Source organism: Harpia harpyja, chromosome 14, assembly GCF_026419915.1.
Source record: "Harpia harpyja isolate bHarHar1 chromosome 14, bHarHar1 primary haplotype, whole genome shotgun sequence".
NCBI classification, from domain to species: domain Eukaryota; kingdom Metazoa; phylum Chordata; class Aves; order Accipitriformes; family Accipitridae; genus Harpia; species Harpia harpyja.
This window is the reverse complement of record NC_068953.1, coordinates 8,146,760-8,170,552: the sequence shown is the minus strand read 5'-3', so window position 1 is coordinate 8,170,552 and position 23,793 is coordinate 8,146,760. Positions and strand designations below refer to the sequence as shown.

Below are 23,793 nucleotides of genomic sequence, written 5' to 3'. Positions count from 1 at the left end.
CGAGTGGGAGGGGGCCGACTCCCGGCCGGAGGTTGGGCAGTGCCTCGGTAGGGCTGCAGCGAGAGCCCCTTCACATCACACGCCGCCCCCGAAGGGATGGCTAGGATCTGCGTCCTCCCAGTTACAGCCAGCCAGCCAGCTCTTGCTATCGTCAGTAGGAGAGGAATAGCAGATTTTGTCTTTTAAGTAGCTCTGATCTCCTGCCATCAGTGTGTATCTTTCTCTCTTGCAGAGACATAGGCACTTCTCATCCCTGAGTCACAGGCACATCACCACTAGTGGGGTTGGGGGATGTCAAGGCACCAAATTACTCACTGAAAACTCTGTTGCTTTGACCCTCTGACCCCTCTAACTCCAATTCCGACCTGAGACACTTCACTTGTAATTAATTCTCTGCTGTTTTCTACTGTTCCACTTCTTGCCACAGCTCATTTGCTTCCTAGCTCCAGAAATTAGCTTTATTGCTAGCTCAGGTTTTATTTGTATTCTATTATTTTGGCCTTAAAAATACTAGGCAAGAGCTCCCTTGGGCTTTGAGAAACTGCTTTGCTCTTTTTCCGTGCCTTGCCAGAGCAGTAGCCTGCTCTTTTCTGTGGCTTTAAGCTGATGATTTTGTTGTGCTTCCTGCCCACTGTTTATACATGAATTTGGTTCCTCCATTATAGTTTGATAAATCACATGTTACCAGGGTGAAAGGATCATTCCGTACCATCTGTACCTCTGAGCATTTCCTGTACAGAAAAAGCATGATATCTTGTCAGAAGTCTGCAAGAAATCCAGTAGCAACAGGCAGCTTTTCCTCTGTGGTAGAGTGCAGTGTAGGGGATTGGGTTTGCTTTATAAAAACTACATCTGTCTGTCTGGAAATCTGCCTTGCTTCTGTCTCTTTCTCTGTAGTTGCAAAGGCTGCCATCAACTGTAGGGGCCATTTTTTGGAGCTTCATAAGGCTTTTATCAGTCAGGACTAGAAGTAATCTGTACCATTAAAAATGAGGTCCAACACGCATACCAGCAACAATGCCAGCATGGGTTGTAAGCCAGACTTGGCAGCAGCATTTTCAGTATGGGCCTTTTACTATGTAAGCCAAAGGAGTTCATCATTATTAGGTTGTCCTCTAGTGGACCAGCAGCAGACAGAAATCTGGAGCATGCTTCACCCAGGCATTGTAGCTCTTAGGAATTAGAGACAGGCTGGGGCCAATTTGTCTGCTATGCTATGAGGTTTTTGCTGAGTCTCTGGAGTTGCCTCAGTCAGTGATTTGCCCAGGAGGTTTTTCCCTGGCAGATATCCATGGTATATAAGACAATTTTGAACCTGCAGAGCTTGCAAAAAAGTGGTGTTTCTCAGTCACTTAATATTTTCTTTAAAAAAACTTTTTTTCCTCACATCTTGGGCAAACATTAATTTTCATCTCTATGGGGTTACTACTGCAAAGCAAGCTACGGTTTGTGTACTGGGATGACGGAGCTAAGGTAGGAGAGCTATTGTGAACAGGGTGCTGTCCTCTGCAGTGAGTGCCTTCGTGTAATTTTGCTTAATCCAGTCTTGAAGTACAGAGTATGAGTATTTGCATGGGAAACCGGTGGGCAGTTGCTATTCCAAACATTTTCCCTGCATAGACAAGCTCCTACTCACTTTCCCTGGAGAGGAATGAGCTATCTTATAGCTTTCAAAGAAAGAACCTGACATTTAAATTTAGCAGTTTCCAAAGCACAGCATTATTTTTAATTTACCATCTCAGATATTGCTGTTCACTTAGAAACCACCTTGTGTTTGAGGAAGCTGTAATTCCTTCTTCTCAGCCGTAGGGGCATAATAAACCGCAGCCGCTCCATCCCTGATGCATGTGTGTCACAGCTGCAATGACAAAACTGTGCTCAGCATGTGATATTCACTTTACCAGCATGGTGATGTGACTGTTTTATTATTGGACTTTTATATTCAGACTTTGACAAGGTTTGGTTGTCCCTTTTTGCTATGTCAATAATCTATGGAAGTTCTTGCCCCAAAGACAGGCTGGTCTCTGTAGAACCAGCCCCACCAAGCTGAAGGGCTGGAGAGAAGGAGAGGAATATTAACTGCAGCAATTGGTGATGCATAGCCTGTCTGTGCATAGAGCTCGCCATTGCCAGAAGGAGCAGGCACAGTAATCGGCTCATTATCTGGCTGAACACTTGAAGACAGCAGCTCTCTGAAGGACTAGTTCTGTGAGTGCTCATCTACTTGAAATTGCAGGAGGGATGAACTCTCAAGGGACCTTGGGATATAGCCGAGGAATGGTACTAACCACTCTATGTAATTACAAGGAAGATTGAGGCACTAACCCCTTGAAAACACATCTTAAAAGAGAGATATAGTAATTAACATTTAAGCAGGGAACTGCCATCTTGACAGCCTAATGATGTAGATAAAGGTGTGGAAATGGAGCTCAGCCCTTGAACATAAAAGAAAAAAAGTTACTTCTTCCTACAAACTTGGCATCACCACTACCCTTAGACCATCCTGTCTGCAACATCACTGTTATGAAGAAAGATAGTAATCTTCCAAAGCTGCTTCTAGGCAAATTCTGTGACTAGGGAGTGAATCTGGCTGGTCTAACAGTGGTTTAATGCTGAAAGGCTCTTGCATTTCAGTAATGAGTTATATTTCCTGCGTCTGTCCCAGCTGGAGATCCTGTCTTACGCAACACAAGTAGAACCACAGCATCCCGTGGGGCAGAACGCAGCACCGGCTTCTGTTACTGTGCTACTGAAAGCATTTCCCCAGCTTGTTTCACCAAATAATTTCTCATTAAATGGAGACTTTCTCATTTGCTAAATATTTATTTAGCACCTAGCTACTACTCTGGTTTGCACTCTGGAGAGAGGAGCCTTCACTAAGAGCCAAGTTGCAAATTCTCCCCTCTAACTCACTGGTCTCCTTATTCACAACTCCAGACTTACAGAATGGGCCTCTGCATTTTTATTGCTTAGCTCTTTGTCTTTGTTTATATTGATCAAATAGCCTAATGGGTGAAGTTTTGCCCTTGCGGTGGCCTTAGGGCTAGGGACAATTTCATTCAGGATGTGTTAGACATGGTGCATCAACCCTCCATACTGGCTGAGTACTTGAATATTACTGTCTCTGTCCGATAGCTGCACATCAGTCTCACTTACCCCTTTTCAGGCGAGATTGGTAAAGTAGTTTCCAACTACTGATCCATTTTGCCTCCCTTGATTTTGGAAAGTGAGTCTTTGCTATTACTTCTCATCTACAGAGAAGGAAAATGTCACGTGGCAAACTTAAATAATTTCCCTAAAGCTACATGCTGAGCTTGAGGTCAAAAATTGACAGCAATTCTCTCTACAACAGCACTGGGTTAGGCAGCATCTTATCCATCTTCCTGCAATGATTATCCCAGCACAACTGTTTGTATCCCCACAGAAGCACGTGTGCTGAATGTAATCATTTGATCAAAAAAAACCCTAAACACAGAAAACCCAAAGGTTTGAAGGAGTAGCTTCGTCAAGGCAACTTGATGGTGACTCAGGTGTTGCTGTCATCGATCTAGATGTGCGCTGCATATATGGTCTGGCTGATTGGCAAGAAGTTGTTGTCATGTCTTGATGCCTGATTCGATTCAGATCAGTGCTACTGTGTGATCTGGTACTGCCCTGGGCTGGTATTAATGAACATGGAACCATGGCCTGAGACTAAGCTATGAGCAAACCCCTCATTTCCCAACTCCCAGACTCTGCTTTCTCTTCTATGTGTGTGTGTGTAAGGAATAGAGCAGAGTGAATCCCCTTTCCCAGCTGCTCAATAGTCATACATGGCTTTAGAGGAATACTTAGCTAAACAATCATCTAAACCCTCTTGTTATCCACACTGGATTTCTAATTAATTAGCACAAAGTGGGCATTTATCTGAAACCAGATGACCACCTCTTCTCTCCCTGCAGGCTTCCTCCCCTTGAAATGACAGGTCCGAGCTGCCTGATCAGTCCTGGCTCATTCCAGTCCCACGCTGTTAATTTGAGGTTTTAGCTTTCAGCCTCTGCCCATCCCGGTTGCTCGCAGCAAGCCAAAGGCCAGGGCAGCAGCTTTCTGTGGTTTTGTTTTCGCTGCTAAAGGTTAGAGAATCCCAGAGACAAAAGCACAGCCAAAAATAACAAGAAGGGGCCAAGCAGATCTTGCCCTGTGACAGGGAAGCCGAGAGGCTGGCGGGCTCCACGGCTGTCTGCGACCGATGAGCTGAGGTCAGGGATGCGGATGTGCACTCGGTGAAATGGGCAGATCCCGTCATCAGAGATAAGAAGCTGCTGGTAGCTCTCTGTGTTGGACAGAAACAGCCAGGAGCCCCCACGGAGGCAAATCCTGCTGCAGGGTATACGGTGTTAGTCACTGTGCTTCCCTTTTACAAGAACAGGCATTAGCACAAGGAGGCAGCAGCTGTAACCTGAATTCCTCCTGAGTCTGAACAGGGGGGGAAAAAGTTTTGGCTCAGATCTGTAGCTCGTGGATAACTGTGCATAGGGCTCAAGATAAGGCAGAGCAGGAGGATTGATGCAGGGGGGATGATGACCAAGAACAGATGTCTGCCCAACCCAAAATGAGCGCTCTGCCACCCTTTTCAGTGAGAATGACGATGTTGAACTTGGAAATGGAAATTACACATCCGAGATGAAGTAAAACTAAAAATCCTGAGAGGTTCAAGTCAGGGAGACAAGATAAACTCCAGTCGGTGCCTGGAAAGAGCTGTCACATGAAATTGCAAATCCAAGTGCGAGGGTTTATGACAGAGCTAATAAAAAAAAAAATAAAAAGAAAAAAAAGTGTTTTATAACCAGAGATGGCAATCCTGCTGCCTGATTCTGAGCAGGGGCAGCAGGGAGGAAAGCAGAAATACTTGAATTTTGAGCTGTGGTACATTGAATCTGCCCAAAGCCCAGTAAAGCGTTTGATACAGCAACTCCCAGGAAACTCTTAGGTTGGAGAAGATGTGGAGAAGCACAAAACCTGTAAAATAAATAAGTAAATCACAAGTGAGACTGAACTCTTGTGTTGAGAGCAGGGCTGTTAGCGGTGGTAACATGGAATGGGAAACCCTGCTGATGTGGACCTGCAGGCCCCAGGAAAAGTTCTGCTCACTTTGGCAGTTGGGTTGCTGGAGCAATCAGATGTTTCTTTCCTCTCTGCTTCCTCCCTGCAAGTGAGCCATATGTGCCCTGTGCCACTGCTGGCCACGGAGACATCTGCTGGGGTTGGAGGCAGTGGCTGAGGGCACTGGAAGAGGTGGGAACCTTTTAAAATTATAAAGAAAAAGTAAAATGATGCTCACTTATGAAAATAATAATTGGTAAACCACTTAGCCCCTTGAGCTGTTAAATGCCAAAAGCAGAGACAGACGTTTCAGCAACAGCAATCAGCATTTGTTATCAGCTGGGAGTTCATTAGTCAGAAAGATGGGAGAGGAGCAAGACGTGGGTTTGGTGTGAGCTCCTTCTTTAACATGGCTCAAAAAAAGGCAAATGTGATTCTCAGAGGGACCAGGTGAGCTGTTTCCCTGGCAGGAGTTACTGTTTTCACGTAAGGTGGGGGTGAGGCTTCCTCTGAAAACCTGTGTGGATTTTTGGTCTTTCGTGTCCAGGTCTACATAGAAAGTTGAGCTGCAGAAAGACAAAGCGGGTCAGGGAAGAGTTGGGGTGCAGGGAGGTGACTGGGGTGGTGCTGGGGATGGGCAGACCCAGTACCACATCCAGTTTTGCAGGTCAAGCTCACAGAACAAGATGTTTTCTGAGATGGTGCTTGCTTTCAGACTCGATGCGGGTTTCAGGAGAAGGGTTAAACAAGACAGAGGTTAGCCATTTTGCTGGTTGCCTTAAAATATTTGGAGAGAGTTCATCTGGATAAAAATCAGCCCCAAATGTTATTTTTGATTGACTCAGTTCCTGCAGGGTTTTGAGGCAGTACAGGATCCAGATACATCACTGCGATGCTTTCTAAATGTCCCAGTTTGCCACTGGGCCTCTTTCTCTCCTCTCTCCCTGATTTTTCCTGCTGTGTGAGAAGGGCTGTTGGTCTAGAAGGCAATGGAGATATTTCTACTGCCTCCTGCCCTGGGTTATTCCTTTATGTAAAGGCCCCTTCCCACATCTTGAGCCACTGTAGCCCTGTGGTTCAGTGCAGTCAGATCCTCTTCCCACTGGCACTGCGCACAGTAGTCTTGCTCATGCCTGTTTTTTTTCCCTTTATGCCTTATTTTCGAGACTGGGGTAACAGTGCCTTTGTAAAGCAAATTGAAATGCACTGTGCTAAGTTTTGTATGAGAGCATGTACGTGTGTATGAATCTGGGCTGTTGAGGTTGCAGCCGGGGTTGTTAGCAGACCTAGAAAACCAGACCTATCTCTAGGTCCAGGTTTCTTTCCCATCAGAAAAACATAGTTAATTAAAGCCACCTCTTGAAAGGAATTTCTTAGCCACACTAGGGGGATAACAAAGCGAAAGCCGTGTCCTTAATCCTGCCCTTTCATCTCCTGGAAATTCCTTCCTCTCCTGTCTCTTTCTCTGTGTCCTGATTGTTAAAAGAAATGAGAAATAATTTCTACTTGGAAAAAGCCCAAGACAGCAAAATGCCAGCCCAGCTGATGGTGGCAGAAGCCAAGGAGACGGGAGCTGAAAGGAGGGAGCTGTTAATGAAGCATCAGCAGCAAGCCAGGGGCAGGAGCTGGAGCCTGTCCAGATGGCACTGCTAATTCCCTGCGTCCACTTTACATGCGTGTCCTCTCAGGGAAGACCCCAGCTGAGCGGCTGCCCTCCGCAGTGCTGGTCAGTCACAGCCTCATCCGCAGCCCCGAGAGGGGATTTGGCTGGGTTACTCCAGGCGTCCAAATTGGCTCGTCCAAATTGGCTCATCCAAATTCCCTCCACGGATGGGGAGTGACATCTTCCCTGCTGACCGTCAAGGGGGAATGGACTTGCCGACTTTAGGTTTTGGCATTGCATTCCTGCAGGGATGCATCACTGCTCCATTTGCTGCTTTCCCTCCAGCCAGCCCTGTGAGCGTGGCAGGGAAGGGCTGAGAGGAAGGAGCGGAGGGGGCAGAGAGGCAGGGAGCAACAGGAACGGGGAGCAGAGCTGGCAGCGTGGGGACAGGGGTGCATTGCCGCGGCCCCGATGGCAGATCATGCTGTGGCCGGGCCAGCAGCACCCTGTCTGCAGCCCAAGCGCCCACAGCTTCCTTTCATCCCCAGTCAACCCGGATATTCATGTTTCCTGGCCTGACAGATAAGGCGGCCTCGCCATTAATCAGGAGGCCTGGAGAATGGGATCAGCGTGAGGCAGGCGTGCTGCGGAGTTAATCTCCTTTACTCCCCGATGATGGATGGAGCTCATTGCAGGCATTAATCAAGTCTGTGTGCGTGCACCGGGCAAAATGGATTAGATGCTATGCTGTTGGCAGAGGTGCTTCCCCAGTCCCTGGGCAATCCTGGAGGATGCCTGATGCAGTGCCAGTGCCAGCCGGGGCTGTAGTGCAGTGGCATGGCACGGGTGACAGAGGGATTACAGCTGCTAGATCGTGGGGAGAGCTTCCTTGTGTCCCCGCTTCTGCTCTGCAGGTGCTGGCTGTGCCTCTCCCTGGGGACCAGGCTGGGAGGTGGGTCCTGGCCATGGCTGGGCTGAGCTCAGTCATGAAACCACTTTCCCAAATAACCTGCAGAAGTTGCTGGGATGGTTCCAGGTGCATCTGAACATCTCCAGTTCTGCAGTCCCAAGGTCTGCTTGTTACCCAGAGGAGACCTGGCTGCCTGTGTGGTGAAAGCTTAGATGGGAATGGAGCTGGAGCACCAGGTAGCAGAAACCACCTGTGAGCCCCTAGACACTCTGGGAAAGGGTTGTCCTGGATGAGCAGGAATAGGACCTGCCGTCAGATCCCAGCCCTGGTCATGACTCTGCAGAAGCCGATGTAAAAGGCCCTTTTCTTTTGGTGTGAGATCAGTGCAGGGCAGCTCCAAACTGTGCTGTGGGCTACTTTGGACATTGTAGACTTGAGGAGCAGTGTCTCAGAGTCAAAGCAAGACTGTCGCAGATACCGTGAGAAAAATGCTCTTCGTCTGCTTTGGACTGGCGTTGGAGGTACCAGCCAGTGAAAATAACCCCAAGTCCTTGTCCTCCAAAGGGAGAAGCTCAGGCCTGAGGAAGCAGAGGGAAATGCCCAATTCATGGACTGTGCTGTAGTGCAAGTGTCACACCACAGGGAGCAGGGTATGGATTTCCATCTTAGCCACCCTGCAGCACCTGCTTCTCCCTTAGAAACGAGCAGCTTGGGGTATTCCCGGCAGGGAGCCCTGAGCCCTGATCTCTATTGAAGCGATGCCGGTGGCCCGCATGCTCCCTGCTGCACAGCAGCTGGAGGTTGCAATATTCACTGACAGCCAACGAGTTGTGGTTTTCCGATGATTAATGACACCTCCCTCCTCACGGGAGTCATTCAGCCTCCACACTCTTGGATGATAACGGAGTCAGGATGAAAACTGGGAGTTTCCAGAGAATAACGCCCAGCACAGGGACTGCAGTGCTGGGGTTGCAGGTTGGTCTATTCCCCCCAGGTTGATCCTGGAAGGAGACCCAGTTTCTGCAGGTAAATGTGCATGACCTTCATTTCCAGGATGGGTGCAAGAGGATGAGCAGAACCCAAGAGGTTTGTTAACAGACATTTTCTTTTTCCCCCCTCTGCCTTAAGTGCAAAGCCCAACTGACATCAAAGCAACAGAAAGTCTAATCCTGTTTTGAATCAGTGGAAGCACACGCAGCGAATGTTAAACAGGGAATCCGGCGGCAAAAAAAGGGAGGATTATCTTTAATTTCCTGAGTGAGGGACTAAGCAAGGGAGATGGAGAGAAAAAAAAAGGCACAGGACCAGAAGGAAGTGACTGTCAGCACAGGGAGCCTTGTGGAGGAGGAGGAAAGCGGGCGGACGGGGAGGATAGTGTGAGCAGCAGCACACGTATGCCTGGAGAGGTGAGTCCGGCAGGAGCCGAGCGCTGGCATGAGGCAAGGCTGCTCCTGCTGGGAACCCATGCCGGCACCTGCCCAAGTTCCCACACGGATGCAGGGGAAGGGATTGTGCACAGTGTTTGCGGTGCCAGGGCAGCGGCAGGTGCTGGCTGTAACTCCCAGCTCCTGTTTGAGCTGAGGCTGTGGAGTTGCTTTTTGAGGGAGCTCGGAGCTGGACTTCAGTGAAATGATGTAACCGAGGGCTGGTTACTTGAGGTTGCATGTGGGGGGTGGATTTCTTTGCTGTAAAAGACTGTAGCTGAGCAGAGCTTCCTAAATCACCCCCGAAGCCCTGTTACCTGCTGGAGACCTTACTCTAGGTGTGGTTTATGTTGCTGTCTGCCAGCAGCAGGTACCACTAGCTCTGCTAAGGGCAGTCACTGCTGCTTTTCATACTACGGCTGATGTTCGGCTTCGTGGGGCACGTACACATGGAGCTGTGTCGAGGTTCTGGCCTGGGGCTGGGCTGTGTCCTGGCGTTGAAGCCCTCCCGGTGGTGGTGGCCAGCCAGAGGCTGCAGGCAGCGGCTGTGCTGCACGTGTGTGGGGGCAGGAGGTGTCTGAGGCCAAACCAGCCCAAATATTTCTCTGCCAGAGCCTGGTCCCTGGGAGCACAGCATCCTCCTCCTCCTTGTGGGCAGTGCGTCTCCCTCTTGATCAAACACCCTAATTTTTCTCCTTGGACTTCTTCCAGTAGAAGCTATTGCCAGGAGGCTTTAGAAAAGGCAATGGAGTGAACACATACATAAACACCTTGTGTGTCTGGATCCCCTGTCCTTCTCCAGCTTTGCCCTTGACACTGCAGCCAGCGAGGTGGAGTGCTGACCCAGGTGGGAAATGCCTGTCCTGGACTTAACGTGGGAGGGGATGGATGCCTGCACAGGAAAGGGTCCCTGGGGATGGGGTGTGACTGCGGAGCATGGGGAATGAGACTGAGACTTGCTGGGCTGCTTACGGACAGGACCAAAGCCCAGCAGTGGGGCACACATTGCCTTTTGGTGCTAAGTAACCCAGGTGCTGTGGGAATGAATGTCAGGAGCTTTAAATGTGGGTGATAACCTGCTTTCTGCTGTGACCTGATTCAGTGCAGGAGAGGCTCTTCCTCACCCTGCTTCATCCTTAGCCTGCACCTTCCTCCCTGCAGGACAGATACTGTGGTGCCAACATGGGGTGCCACAGCCTGTGCCGCGGTGGGGTTGCCTTTGTGGGTGTGCAGGTACCAGTCTCCAGCCCCACTCTGACCCTGAACTAGGACTGTCTGTGCCTCGGTGTCTGCACAGCCGCCCAGGGAAAGGAACCCTGTCTGCCTATGGGAATCCTTCCCTGCCTGCACGGCTGCCTTCACTCCCATGTTAGTCTGAACCTCCCCTGCCTGGGTGCAAGAGGCAGCCTTGGGGTTGCAGCAGCAAGTCTTTGCGTTGAGCTGGGCGTGTTTCCTGCGGTTTTAAACAGCAGCGAAAGGAGGAGCCTGAGCCACAGCTGAGAGGAGAAGAATATCTCTATCCAGCTGGTTCATAACATACTTAACATGTTTTGGATATCTGGCCTTTGCAGAACTCCTACCTGCTTGGTGGGGATGAGACAGCCGTGACTTTCCAAGTTTGGCTTTCATGGGTGAAGCTTGGGAGCAGGAGTCTTGCACTCTCAAATCTTGAAGCCGTGTCTGTCACGGCCTCACCTGGAGCTAGTGCTGGCAGTGGAGCTGCTGTGGCGGTTGCTGTGTGCATTGCTCCTGCCAGTGGGGATCCTTCCCTCCCTGGCAGCAAATGCATCACTTTGAGTTTTTACCCTGTCCTCAAAATAGTCTCAGAGTAGAGAGGATGGGTTTCCACAGCTGCTGGGGCTGTGAAACGAGCTGGGATGAGCTGGGGCCATCGATCAGCCATCCAAGACATGGGCTGGGGAGAGCTAGCAAAGCGTTGTGGAGTGACGTTTTGAGTCAAAACTACAGCACATCTAGGAGCAACTAATCTGTTCCTCCTCCTCAGCCCCTAACCCAAAAAAGCCGCTTTGAAATGTTGCATTGAATTAAAAAACCCAAACAAACTCCTTCCCAATACTTTGCAAGGAGACGATCGTTGTAGCAGGGGCCTCTAGATGGCAACATCGACCTGAAGAGCTGCAAGCAGGAGCAGGGGCCCCGCCGAACCCGAGCAGCCTGGCCTGGGTGGGAGCCCCCAGGCCCCGCACCCAAAGTGAGGAACACGAATTGGTGCTGCCTTGGGCACCTTTCTATAGGGGCTGAGGACAGGGCCGGCCACGCAAGGGTGCCTGCACCCCGAAAACCCCCTAGACTGCAAACATCTTGCCCCGGTGCAGAGAGGTAGCAAAATGTTAAAGGGGTCTCTCTGCAGTGGAAATTCAATCGATGCTCTCAACACCTGCTCTGCGGACGCAGGGGAATAAATGTCATGGTGGGTCTGTCGGCTCTGCGAGGTGGACACGGCTGGAGCTGCTGGCAGGTCTTTGTGCTGGGATCACCCACCAGCCTTTCACCCTCCGAGAGTCTATGGAAAGCTGTGAGGTACATGATAGGAAACGGGGGCCACTGCCTGCTCATGCTCATCCCCGCTCTGCTGCCTGCCTGCCGTACAGAGAAGGCATTGGGCTTCGGTGTGGAGCTGGGAGCGCCAATACATAGTTTAATGTTCAAAGGCTGTGCTAGAAATTGGGGATTTCTAGTAAATCGGGGTAAACCTGCTAGTGGTACCCTCCATTCAAAAGTCTTGCGTGACACCAGAGACTAAAGCTTAAATTACCCAGCTTTAACCACACAAGTGTAACTGAAGCGGCATAACCTTTGGGTGGGAATATTGGTGCGGCATGTCCTTACTGCAGCGTAATGGTGTGCTGCCGAAGGTCGTTGGGGTGGAAATGTCCTACCCCTGCCTGAAACAGGATGCACGTTTTGTACAAAGCAGGGTCTGGGCTCCTCTTTTGCAAAGTGGGTTTAGCCTGTGCCCAGAGAGCTGCAAAGGTTAATTAAGATCCTTAAGAGGACAAAAGGTACTACATAAATTCAGGGGATTATTATAAATGTCACTGCGCTTTACAAGCTCTGGCAAAACTCACAGGAGGAATAACAAGACCTTTCACTTCACAGCCCTTCCTAGCAGGGCTACTTACAGCTTCATGCTTCAACATAGCAGCTGTAAAATGTTGACATTTATAATTAGATGTGCATAATAATCTCTTTATTCCTGAACTGAAAAGATAGGGTGTGTCTTGAAATGTCGGTTCCTCCTCTTCACTGAGGATCCCCCTTATTGGGATTGCTCACGAAACCATCATCTGGTGAAATGTCTCGGAGCCTGGTTCGAAGAGGTACTGATCTTTGCAGCTCCCCCAGGGAGCTGTGGGCTGGGCACTTGGTGAATAAAATCAAAGCCTCCGTGTGTTTTTAATCTGATTAGTTGATGATAATCTAGTAGTATCATGCAGCAAAAGCTGTCCAGCTTTATTAGGCAATCTCTTGTTTTAAGAGAACTGTACGCAGGGGAGCATTCAGCTTTGGTGTTTCTGTTGAGGACTGGCACAATTGGGTGATTTTTGGTAGTTTTAGTGCTTTGTGAGAATAAGATTAATTTGGGGCTTGGACAGCTGGGGAGTGGTGGATTTGGGTCCTGTGGGTGCCATCAGCAGCTTTGGGCAGCGCCTCTACCAGGTTGGTTGGTGGTGGAGGGGGCAAAGGGCTGACCGGGTCGGACCGGGGCTGAAGGTGGGGGATTGCCCCACGGTCCCGGACCCACCGGGTCAGTCCCGGGTCGAGAACTGGGTACTTCCCAGCGGGGCCGGTCCCGGACCACCGGCTCGGTCCCGTACCTTGCCGGTCCCGGACCGCGTAGGCTCTCCAGCCAGGCCCCGTTCAAAGCGAGCCTCTTGCCCGGGAGCCCCAGGGGCATTCCCCGGTCCGGTGCGGGGCGGGAGCGGTGCCGGTGCGGCGCGCTGCCGCGGCCCTGCCCCTGCCTAAATCTGCCGGCGCATCACGGTGAGTGACAGCAGCCCCGGCCCTGCCCAGCCCGCACAACCCGCCGGGCTTTTCCAATCAGGCCGGGCCGGGGAGGGATTTCCTGCCGGGACGGGGCCAGCCCGAGCGGGACTTTGCCGAGCGCCGCGCCGCCCTGCGAGCCGGGCAGCCGGGACCGCGCCGCTCGGTCCGGTCCCGGTCCCGCTCCGCACGGCTCGGCAAGTTGCTGCTCGGCTTGGCTCTGTACTTCTCGTCGTGGCTTGGTCCGGAGCGGTACCGTGCGGTCCGGTTCGGTCCGGTGCGGCTCGGTTCGCCCCGGCTGGGAGCGCCGGTCAGGTGAGTGGGGCCGCCGGCTGCGGAACCCGCGGGGCTCAGGCCGCTCGTAGAAGCAGCGGAGCAACCCGTCTCGGTGGGGGCAAAAATCCTCCCGAGCCCTCCCCGAAGGAGGGAGCGGCCCAGTCCGGGTCCTGGGGGTCTCGGGACGGGGGCGGTGGGGGGGACACGGAGACGCGACCGGTGCGCCCATCGCTGCCTGCCCGGCCGGCCTCGCTCCCGCGGCGGGCAGCGCGGGGCTTCCCGGGGGCCTCCCGGGGGAGGTGAGCTTCCCCCGCCCGCCCCTTCGGGACCCAGTCTTGGTACCTACTGCTCTTTCGCATCTTTCCTTCTCCACTTACGTAATTAGTTTGTTGTTGTTTTGTTTTGTTTTGTTTTGTTTTCTTCTTCTCTCCCTCCTTTTTCCCGGCGCCGCCGTTGGCTGCGGGAATGTTTGGGATACTTTGGTTCTCCAGGTGGATTCCTGGGCTGGAGGCTCGGCTCTGCTCGGGTGGGAGGGATGTTTGCTGTTGCTTTTCCAGCTTTGTGAGTTTCTCAGATTTTGCCTTCACTGCTGCTCCTCTCTCGGGAAGGCTGAAGAGGTGGAGGTCTGTATTTGGAGCAGTCGGTACCTCCGAGTTACTCGCTGAGCCTTGCGTGCTCCGGGGGAGGTAGAAGCAGCACGGGGCTGTTTTCTAAGCGAGGCCGTGCAGACTTTTTTAATGCACGAATAAATAGTTTCAGCGCCCTCACACTCGCTTTTTGTGAGTGTTTTTGAAGAGCAGCACAAAGTGGGATGCAGTGCATAGGGTTAAATGAAATAGTTTTGAAAACGGTGCAACGCAGGAGGTTTTGGGAGGGGATTTGTTTGTGGCAAGAGGTTAGTCTGAGTCAAGTGGCTGAAACTTTTTTGTAACATAGATAAGCTGGTGTGGGCGCTCCGGGATGGATGTGGGGAGGTGACAGCTGACCTCGGTGGGCACTGGCCTCAGTGCCTGGTACCAAGCCCCCAAGCAGCCCCAGTGCCGAGGGGCTCATCAGCCGAATGAACTGTGGGCCCCAGGGGAACAACGATGGGGGGAGAACCCCTCAGCCTGGTGTGGGAATCTCAGCATCCCCTTGTCCCAGAAGCTAAGCCAGCACTGGAGCATTGCCTCTCCTGCTGCCCTGAATACCACTGCACCCTGGGGAGGGCTGGAGTATGGGGAGCCCATGGGGGGTCTGTGCTCATGGGCAGCTGCAGCTTCTAGCTTTACCGTGGGTGGGCTGAGCGACGCTGTGTCATGGGACGCCCCTTCTGTTTTTGCCCCCGACCCAGGCAGGACCTCTCTTCCCGCCGTTGCCTTCTCTCCCCTGTGGCTTCCATCCTCAAAACGGTGACCTCAATTGCTTGGAGGAAGCGACACCCGCTATTATATAAACGGCTGAGGGCGAGCGCTCTGGGAAGGGAGATGGCATGCCTGAGCCACGGCGGGAGAACTGGAGCTGGTTCCGATGCAGCCTGGATTGGCACAGGGGGAGTTGCAGGGTGATCTGGTGACGGCCTTGCAGCTGGCACGGCGTGTGCTCCCTGCCCTCCTGCGCACACGCTCCTCCCCGGGCGTTGGAGCAGCCTGTCAGATGCATGGCCCTGAACCAGGAGGGATTTTCTTGCCACCCAGTTTGGGCAGCCCAGGTGCAGCGGGGGAGAGCGTGGGCTGGGAGGTGTGAACCGCTGCCGTGGAACCCCATGCCCTCTCTGGGGTATCCCAGCTGGCCAGGATGTGGGCTTGATCCTGTTCTCCTGAGCATGGTTGTGCTGCTGAATTACACCCAGCCCCTTACTTGGGCCAGAGAGAGCTTGTGTAGCGGTTAAAGATTGTCTTGGGTCCCAGGGCACTGAGCTTCACGGGTAATTTGGAGGGCGAGGGTGTACACCTGCATGCGAGGGGAATAGTGCCGGGCAGGCTGACTTACTCCCATGGGCTGCAGAGGACTTTGGCTAAACCTCTCCAGCTCCATCCCTTGGGTGCTGCCACCAGGAAGGGAGAGGGGGAGATGCTGTAGTGCCCCGAGCCCTGTGTGCTGCCTTTAGGCAGGGGACAGTGTGTGCGCCCCCAGGGGGACGGGGAAGGAGCTGTACTCCCATCCCACTCCTTGGCCACCCCCCAACAGCACCCTCGGGAGGTTTCTTCCACAGGTTCTTCCCTCTCCGTTTAACACGAGGACGAGCCAAGTCCTGCCAGGACTAAATATAGTCAAAGTATTCGTTCTTCGGCGTGGATACAAAAGCTGTTGCGACGGGGCCGGGAGGTAAATGGCCTTCGAGGGCTGACTCTGCTTTTCCCCTCTGCAGGTCCCGGGCTGCCACGCCAGGGCTCGCCCGTGTGCGGGGCTCCCCAGTGTGGCTGCAGCGCTGTCGCCAAGAGGAATGCTGAAATGAAGGGGCTAATGAGCACCAGAGAGGGAGGATCTATAACTTCCAGATGGCGACGAGCCCATAATCCCTTTGGGAAGAATTAGGGACTCATCAACACAGCAGAGCCTGGCGAGGGGAGCAAAGCACGACACGTCTGGCTCCAGGAGCGCTGCGAGAGGCTGAGGGCATCCTGATGCCGACTGCACTGGCCGTCCTGCCCCGAGCCACCTGGCTTGGTCTTGCGGAGCTCTGGTGCTGCCAGGAGCCCGTCCCTAAGTGCTGAACTATTTCTCATTTTAATTGATCGCATGTTCTCCAACCAAACACCACCCGGGTCCTGCTCCTCCTGACGCAGAAATGGACTTCTACCCTTAACAGAAAGACTTCCTCCTTCTGGTTTTTATGTCCCATGGGATTGTAAAGCATCTTTCTTGCTGGATTTCATCTCCCATCAAAGTGTGTTTTGAGGAATTAGGGGCTTATTCTCATGGCTCTATAAACCTCCAGGATCCGAGGGTCTCTGCCTTCTGTGCTGCCACTGCTCCCACCTGTCTGCGATGGGGCGAGAGCAGGAGCTAATCCAGGCCGTGAAGAATGGGGACGTACCCAGTGTGCAGAAACTGGTGGCCAAGATCAAGGCATCTAAGAGCAGTGAGTACACCGGTGCAGAGCTGTGGGCTCCCTCTCCCCGGCTGGGCACTGCTGCCTGTCCCAGTGTGCAAGTCCTGGCAGCGGGCTCGGTGCCATCCAAGCCAGGGTGCAAGTGCTGGCTCTGAACCCCGGTGCATGAGTTATGCTGTGGCCGGAGGCAGGAGCGCAAGCGCAGCCCATGCGGATGAATGACCTGGCTGTAAGCGATCCTCCCTGCAGGGCTGGGGTTCCCCTTGGGCTCGGGGCCAGGAGCCCTGAAGCTTGGGCCACTGAGCAGGGATGGGTGAAGGGAAACAGCAGCGGTGGAGGGAAGCGAAGCTACTTGAGGGGGGGACGCTGCTACAAAGGGTCTTTAGCGATTGCCACTCGCTCCTGGCTGTATTTATCTTGTGAAAAATTATCATCCCAGCCAGTCAACTGGAACCAATCGTCAAGCCTTGAATTTCAGTCTGGTAATGTTTAACCCTTCAGCAGGGCTGTTTTCTTGCACATGGTCTCAGAAAGGTCAGTGGCAAGCATGGCTCAGAGCGAACGTCGGGCTCTTGGGGGTCCCCAAGGGCACTGGGGTCCTGCAGGCACCGCATGGCATCTGGAGGAGATGGGAAGGGTAGCAAGGTGGAGGAGCAGATCGTGGCCGGTGGTATGGTGCCCTTGTAGAGAGCTCAGCTCCTGGCTGCTTTTCGTGACCTAACGAGAGAAGGAGACTGGGAAAAGTAAATAAAAGGGCTCTCAGTGTGGTCATGGTGGGGGGAAGGTGCACAGCACCTGTCTGGGCTGTGAGAGCTGCTCTGGGCTGGGGGGTATGGGACCCCCTGCCAGGGCTGCATGTCGTGGGGGTCTCATGGGTGTGTGTGGGAAAGCTGGAGGGGAAAAAACTGTCCTGGGGAAGGAGAGGCGAAAGTCGGGCAGGAGAAGAAGCTTTAAGGTTTCTTAGGAGCAGCTCAGGGAGGGGAAGCTGGTGCTGAGAAACGGGAGTTAGGCTAGGGATTATAAATGCTAGAAGGGCATCAACTCCCCTGGTTCAGCTACTGGAAAGCTTTGACTGGGGCCAAAACTTTGCAAGTCTGGACTGCTGGGCATGCAGGAAGGCTGGGGGCCACCTCCACCCCAGAACAGGGGGTGCCTGGTGCCTGCTCTCTGGGTGAAGGGACTGGGTGCCATTGCCCACGCTTGCAGCTCAGGGACTGCGCCTGTATGGGGTCCCTGAGCTGGAATGAGAGAGGTTTGCCTGCGCAGGCGGGTTGAAGGACGCCTCCAAGGCGATAAATAACATCAGAACATGAGCGTCCTGCTGGCTGATGCAGCCCCATTCCCCTGAGCTGGTGTCCCATGGCCAGGCGGTGTGGGCAGGCTGGGGTGCCCTTGGCTCTCTTCCTCCTGTGCACCTGGAGGGGTGAACTTATACTTGTTTCCTCCAGTCCCTTCCAGTAACTCTCTCCCAGTGAAACCCCGTCTGTGTTTTCTCTCTGGCATCTTCCCCTCCCTCTAGCCGTGGGGCACCCACGTGAATGTGTGTGTTTAACTCCCCCGCTGCAGCGGCGTCAGCAGCTCCCTCTGCTTATTTTTGTTTTATTCCTTTATAAGGAGGAGGGTGCAAAAAGCCCAGACCCCTGCAAGGCCACCACTGCAAGCCCTCGGTGGGGCTCCTGTGCTGGACCCACTGTGGAGGCTTGCCTGGTCCCAGGGGCTCGTCCCTGGCATGGAGGGCATCGCTGCTCCTCATCCCTTACGGTTCCCCCTCTCTCCTCTTGCCGATGCCATGTGAGCCGAGCATTTGCTGCTCATTAAAGCGCCTTTTCCATATGACAAGCTGAGATGCTGATTATATATATTTTTTTTTCAAAATCCCTCTAAGAGTCCTTCTGCTGTCTCAGTGGATTGGGAGCTTGGTCGCTGTGATCAGCCCTCTGGGTCTTCCTGTGCCTAAAAAAGTCACTGCACGTAAGCAAAAATCAAGCGCCAGTCCCGGCAGCGGGAACTTCAGGGACACGTTGTTTAATATTCACCGTGCGCAGCCCTCCTCCCCGCGCAAGCGCTGCCGTACAAGTGGGTCACAGCACCTATTATTACAAGGCGGTGGGGCGGGCAGGGAGAAAGTTTCAGGGGCAGGAGCGGGAGGGGAAGGGCAGGCGAGGGCGGGCATCCTGCCTGCGGGAAGGGGACGTTGGGACGATGCTGTGGTCACTTCTGCAGCCAGGGAGGGGGTCTCCTCTGGGAGAGCCGGGCTGCTCCTGCTGAGCCAGCCGTGCTTTGCTGAGGTTCCCTGGCGCAGCAATAGAAACGTCCCGCTTTTTAATTTCCTTCTCTCTCTCCCTCTCTCCTCCCCTCTGCGTCGGAGCGCTGCAGAGTTTAATTGAAATTGTTAAACGACCCGTCACGGCTTTGGCCTTTCTCCCCAGCGATCAATCACGTCCCCGGCTTGGCCGTGCTCACCAACAATGCGCCAGTTGGCCGGGCCGGGGCGGCCGCCGCGGCACCGATGGGCTGGGGCTCCCGGGGGAGGTGAGAGACAGAGTCCCCCCGCCGGCTGGGGCTCTCGTCTCTGGGAAGGGGTGACGGCTCCTGGCGCAGGACGGTGCCTGGCAAGGTTTGGGTGTCCCCATCCTGGCCGTGCAGGGCTAAGGGGCAGGGGCTGGGAGGATGCTGGGGTGATGCTAGTGGGTGGGGGGGTGCGATTCCCCTGTGATAGCCGTGGGCTGGAGGGAACTATGGAAGGCGACGGGAGCTGGACTTACTGTTTGCCTTCCTTGAGGGAGTGGTGAAGGTTTGTGTTTAAACGTGTGCGAAGTGCAAAGAAAGGGCAGCAGCTGAGCAAACTGGTGTTAAACTCTCAAGGACAGGGAGTAAAGCCCTGCTGGGGTTCAGCTGCTGCCTCGGGGAGGTTCGGCCGGCTTTGGCCAGCCACTTGCCCCGTTTCACTAGTGACTTACCTCATTTCACCAGCTATGTTGGGGCTTTCCAGACCTTGGATATATCAAGGACAGGGGTGGGCGCCTGGGACTCAGCTGTGTCTGGGCTGTGACCTACCTAGCAAGTTGTTAAATGGTATCAAAGCTTTCAGGGGGCCTTGGCTTTATCCCGTTCCTGGGTTGGTGCCCCTCATTGCTGCGTGCCGGCAGCACAAAGCACAGCAAGTTTTTCCCAAGAGCGGTGCTGGCCCTCGGATGCTGCTGTCACCCATCCGGCTGGGCAGGAGTGGGACAATGCTGCTCCGCCTGCTGTGAGACTGCAGCAGGCAGATGTGGGATAACTTGCTCCCTCCCTCCCCCTTAAATTTCCTCCTAATCCCTAGTAGCTATTTCAGCTTAAGCCCCGAAGCGTGAGGTTTAATATCTCTCCTGTGATTTGTTAGCCTTTACCACCAGCGCTCTGTGTCCCCGTCCTCTGCAGAAACACCCACCCTCCCTTCGTGTCCTGCCGGGCTTTTTCCTTCTCTCAGCGGCAGCAGGTCCACAGCTGTTTGGGGAAGAAGTTGATCCTTTTTGCAGTTTGGGGGTTATTTTGCAATGATGTTGGATGCACCTTTGTGGCAGTCGGCAAGCCCGGCATGCCGTCCCCCCTCACCGAGGAGGACCGTCCTCTTCTTCACTGCTGCTCCTGAGGGAAGTTTGTCCCAAGCTCTGGCTGCTCTGTGTGGTCTGGCTGCGGAAAAGAGCCAGGACCAGCCTCGGGCAGGATCCTTATCATTTCAGGCTCTGTTACACCCGACGGCTTTCCCTGCTGGCGGTGGTGCAGGATGTCTGGGCACCCTGCCTGCTCTGGTCCTGCCCCAGGCAGTGCAGGCGGCTGGACCCGGCTCTGCCACCAAGCCCAAGTGTGGCCCTGGCCACATCCCTTGAAGCCCAAGTTTCGAGGACGAGTTCCCAAGCGTCCTCGGCTGTGTCCTCCCCTCCTCTCCCTGCGCGCTGTAGGTCTGACGGGCTGGACCGGCTTCGCAGCCGCACGCCTGCTTGGAAAGGCCATGGGCACGCCTGCGGAGAGACGCCGAGAAACTCTGCCGAAACGGGCAAAACTCCCTCTTCTGCGGAGACCGAGCCAGGAGCGGGGCGAGGCGCTGTGCCCAGGGGAGCCCGGCTGGCGGCAGCCCCGTGCCGGGGACCCCACCGCCCCGCAGCCTGCCAAAACCTGCTTTTGAACCAGCCTGCGGTGGGTGGGTGGGAGGGGGAGAAAAGAGGCTTCAAAGGCTCCGGCGAGTGTGGCGGCTGTAGGGATGGATGGCGGCAGGGCTGCAGCTGCGCAGCACGGGGGGGTCCATCCTTCCTTCCTTCCTCCTCCTGCAGGATGGGGGTATTCTCCACTAGCCTGGTGTTTGCTTGGTGGGTTTTCCCATCCGCATCCTGGTTGTCCCAGCTCATGGAGGGGCTTAGCCCCTTTTTTTTCACCTCTGTCCCCAGGAAGGAAAAGCCCCCGCGCAGGCAGCAGCGGTGAAAGGAGTGAATGGGTAGTTGCTTTTCAAAGCTGGCCTCTGACGGGTGTTGTGTTTGGAAAGGGGCCCGGCTGCTGCCGGTGTGCCCAGAGCTGGGGAAAGCGTCACCGTGCCGAGCGTGGGAGATAAGGCACGAGCAAACAGTGTCACACAGGGAGATGGAGGAGGCTGTGCTAAGCATCGCACAGCTTCCTTGGGGCGCCCAGCCCTGCGCCCCTCTGCACCCAATCTCCCCATGTCCTGGGTCTGTATTTCTGTCCCCAGCCTTTGAAAACCTGTTGGCAGGGCAGCCTGTGGCTCCTTGCTGTCAGCCTAGGCCACCTGCCTTTTCCCTGCCTGGGTAAAAGAGTAGGGGGGAAAAAAGGGCTAATTCTGGGGAAGGGGATGAGCGTGGGGTCTGTTGGGGCTACTCCAGGCTATGCTACCTTCCCTTGGGGATGGCTGGGCAGCACTGGAGTGTCCCAGGGACTTGCCAGTCTCTCAGCAGGATGCGGAGCTCCCTCAGGGTCGTGGACGGAGCCAGGCTGGCGGCTGTCCCCAGTGTTGCAGGCAGGAGGCTGAGGTTTGGGGCAGGAGGGGGATTTCCATCCTTCAGGCACTTCCCAGTGACTTGGCCCAGACTGGGGGGCTCGGCTCCCCCTTCCTGAGGGCTGCGGAGGCTGTTTTGGCTGCCTGACCCAGAAACACGGGACGATTTGGATGATGGCAGCTCGAAGGCAGACAGGGAGGGCAGCCATGGGACGGCGTGTGCCTGGCTGCCAGCGGCACACAGCCGCCGTAACGGGGACGGTGCTCCCCAGGGCTGCACCCAGGCAGGGAAGGAGGGAACACAGCAAGGACACTGCTGGCACAGGCGCGTCCCGTCCTCCGTATGGGGTCGGGGACGTGCTGGGGGCATGGGGCTGGTTGCAGGCAGGAGGGAGCTGGTGGATAAAGACTTTCCAGGTGGCAGTGGCCTATGCAAAAAGGCAGTCAGCCCTGCAGGTTTGAGGATGCTGTGTGCATGCTGCTGGTACTCCCCAGCTTTCTACCATATGGGAGAGGAGTTGCTTTTAGGTGAAAACATCATCACGCTCTTCCTCCTCCTCATTCCCCTACAGGGCTGCTGAATCCAAAGATCTTGGCTGCGACCTAGAAAGGCATTGCAGCATTGTCCCCGTTTAGGACAAGTGGGTCCCTGTGGACCATGACGGCATCACCAGCATCACTCCTGCCACCTCTCCGTCAGGATCCCAGTGCTGCAAGAAGGTTTCCCTGGGAAGGGGGGAGTGAATTATTGGATCCCAGCAATGATCAACAGCATCTCCCATGGAAGATGGTTTCCAGCCGGCCGGGAGTGCGCGGTAGTGCGCTCCCAGCCGGCTGGAAACCATCTTCCATGCAGCATTGCCCCAGCAAGAGTTAAAAGAGGGGCTGGATGCCGTGCGTGTGTGTGTGCATGCACGCGCCCTGCTTTGTTTTTAAAAGCGCCTCGGCTGGCCTGGCCCCCCGCCAGACCCAGGGCCCGCCGCTGGCAAAAACTCCGGCAAAGGAGTATGAAAGGGGCAGAAACTAAATAACAATAAACCACCTTTTTCTGGCTGCTCTAGCAGGCGAGGGGGTGGGGAGGAGCTGTAAGCACTCCGGCTCCCCCAAATCCCATCCTGGCTTCCCCAAAAAATCATGCCTGGGATGGAGAGGGAGGGACCTGCTCGAACCTTGGGGCTGCAACATCTCCTGGGCCTTGCTGAGGTGTCCCGGTGAGTCACAGACCTGTCTGGAGATGCCCGAGCTGCTTGGAAATGGCTCTGCCGGGATGATCTTTACCCTCCCGGGGAAGGGCTGGACACCCTCACCCACCCCTCGCTCCTGCGGGATGCCCGGGGCTGCGGCAGCCTGTGCCTGGGGTAGGTGCGCAGGCACCCCAAGCCATTTGCAACCCCAGGGAGAAAGGCCAGAGCTGCAACCGAGCACAGCTTCGATGGCAAGATAAGGGAGCAGGGAAAACCTGCGCGCGCCACAGGTATGCGGCTCCCGCAGCATCGCAGGCCTGGTGCAACACGTCCGGCTGCGCTTCCGCCAAGCCCTGCCAGCGCCCGCGCCGCTCCCCCACCGGGCCCCAGCCAAGGCTGCGCAGAGAGCACGTGGCCCCTGGCGCTGCCGCTGTGCCCGGACCCCCGCCTCGACCTCCCCTGGGTGCCATCCCAGGAGCCAGAGCCTGTATCGGCCGACCCCGGTGGGCGGCTGTGCCGTGAGGGGTGAAAACTCCGGGGTTTTGTAACACCGCCGGCGGCCGCGGGCACGGCTGGTTGCGTAAGGCAAGCCCTGTCTGCTCGTGAAGGGAGTCGGCGAGCACGGCGCGGGCGACGGGTGCCCAGCACGGAGGTGCCCCCGGCAGCGGGGCTGACTCGGGCTCTCCCACCCGCTTTGCAGGTGCCTTTTGCCCCCCTTGGAGTGTTGGTCCCAGGGTCTAGCTGGCTCCCTGCTCTCGTTCCCCCGCCTTGAGCAGCCCATCTTGGGGCATCGCCTTGTTTCTTTGCCGGGATGGGCATGGCTAAGCCTGAAGGGGGTTTTCTAGCTGGAGCTGAATTGGGTGCAAACAGCAAAAGGGAGACCGTGGACTGGGAGCCCCGTGGACCTTCCCCTCCTGTGGGTGTCCTCTCTCCCCGGGCAGGACACCCAACTCACAGCTTGCGTGGGCCCTTGGGGACCTCCCCAGATGCGTCCCCAAGGCCATGTGAGCACCACTTGCCTTGTCAGCCTCCAAAAAGGGCCAGAGTCCTCCCTGGTGGCTAATCATTGCCGATGCGGGGGATGCAGGTACATGGTGAGCCCAGCTACCAGCGTGGGGGCTGGCACAGCCACGGCGGCAGGGATTGCTCTGGTCGGTCGGTCTGAAGCACCTCAGGTTTGGTTTTGTTGGGCTGATGCAGGTGGGAAGGGCTGCATGAGCCCTCCTGCCTTGCCTGAATAAGCACCCGCTAATCCTGCTGGGTTTAAAAGAAGGGAAACGCTCCTCTTTGC

At 54.9% G+C, this 23,793-nt stretch overlaps 1 protein-coding gene across 4 annotated transcripts in view; it reads left to right on the top strand.

The window, feature by feature from the left end:
* The first annotated feature begins 13,138 nt into the window (after nucleotides 1-13,138).
* Nucleotides 13,139-23,793, top strand: part of CASKIN2 (CASK interacting protein 2) — a 36,161-nt gene continuing 25,506 nt past the window's right edge. For 2 of the 4 annotated variants that reach the window (XM_052807991.1, XM_052807987.1), the window contains exons 1-2: nucleotides 13,142-13,339; nucleotides 15,651-16,364. In XM_052807991.1, coding sequence (XP_052663951.1) covers nucleotides 16,271-16,364 — 94 coding nt within the window. In that variant the 5' untranslated portion in view covers nucleotides 13,142-13,339; nucleotides 15,651-16,270. Of the gene's footprint in view, nucleotides 13,340-15,650; nucleotides 16,365-23,793 lie in introns of all 4 variants that reach the window. The other 2 variants (XM_052807986.1, XM_052807988.1) reach the window with 2 other exon arrangements.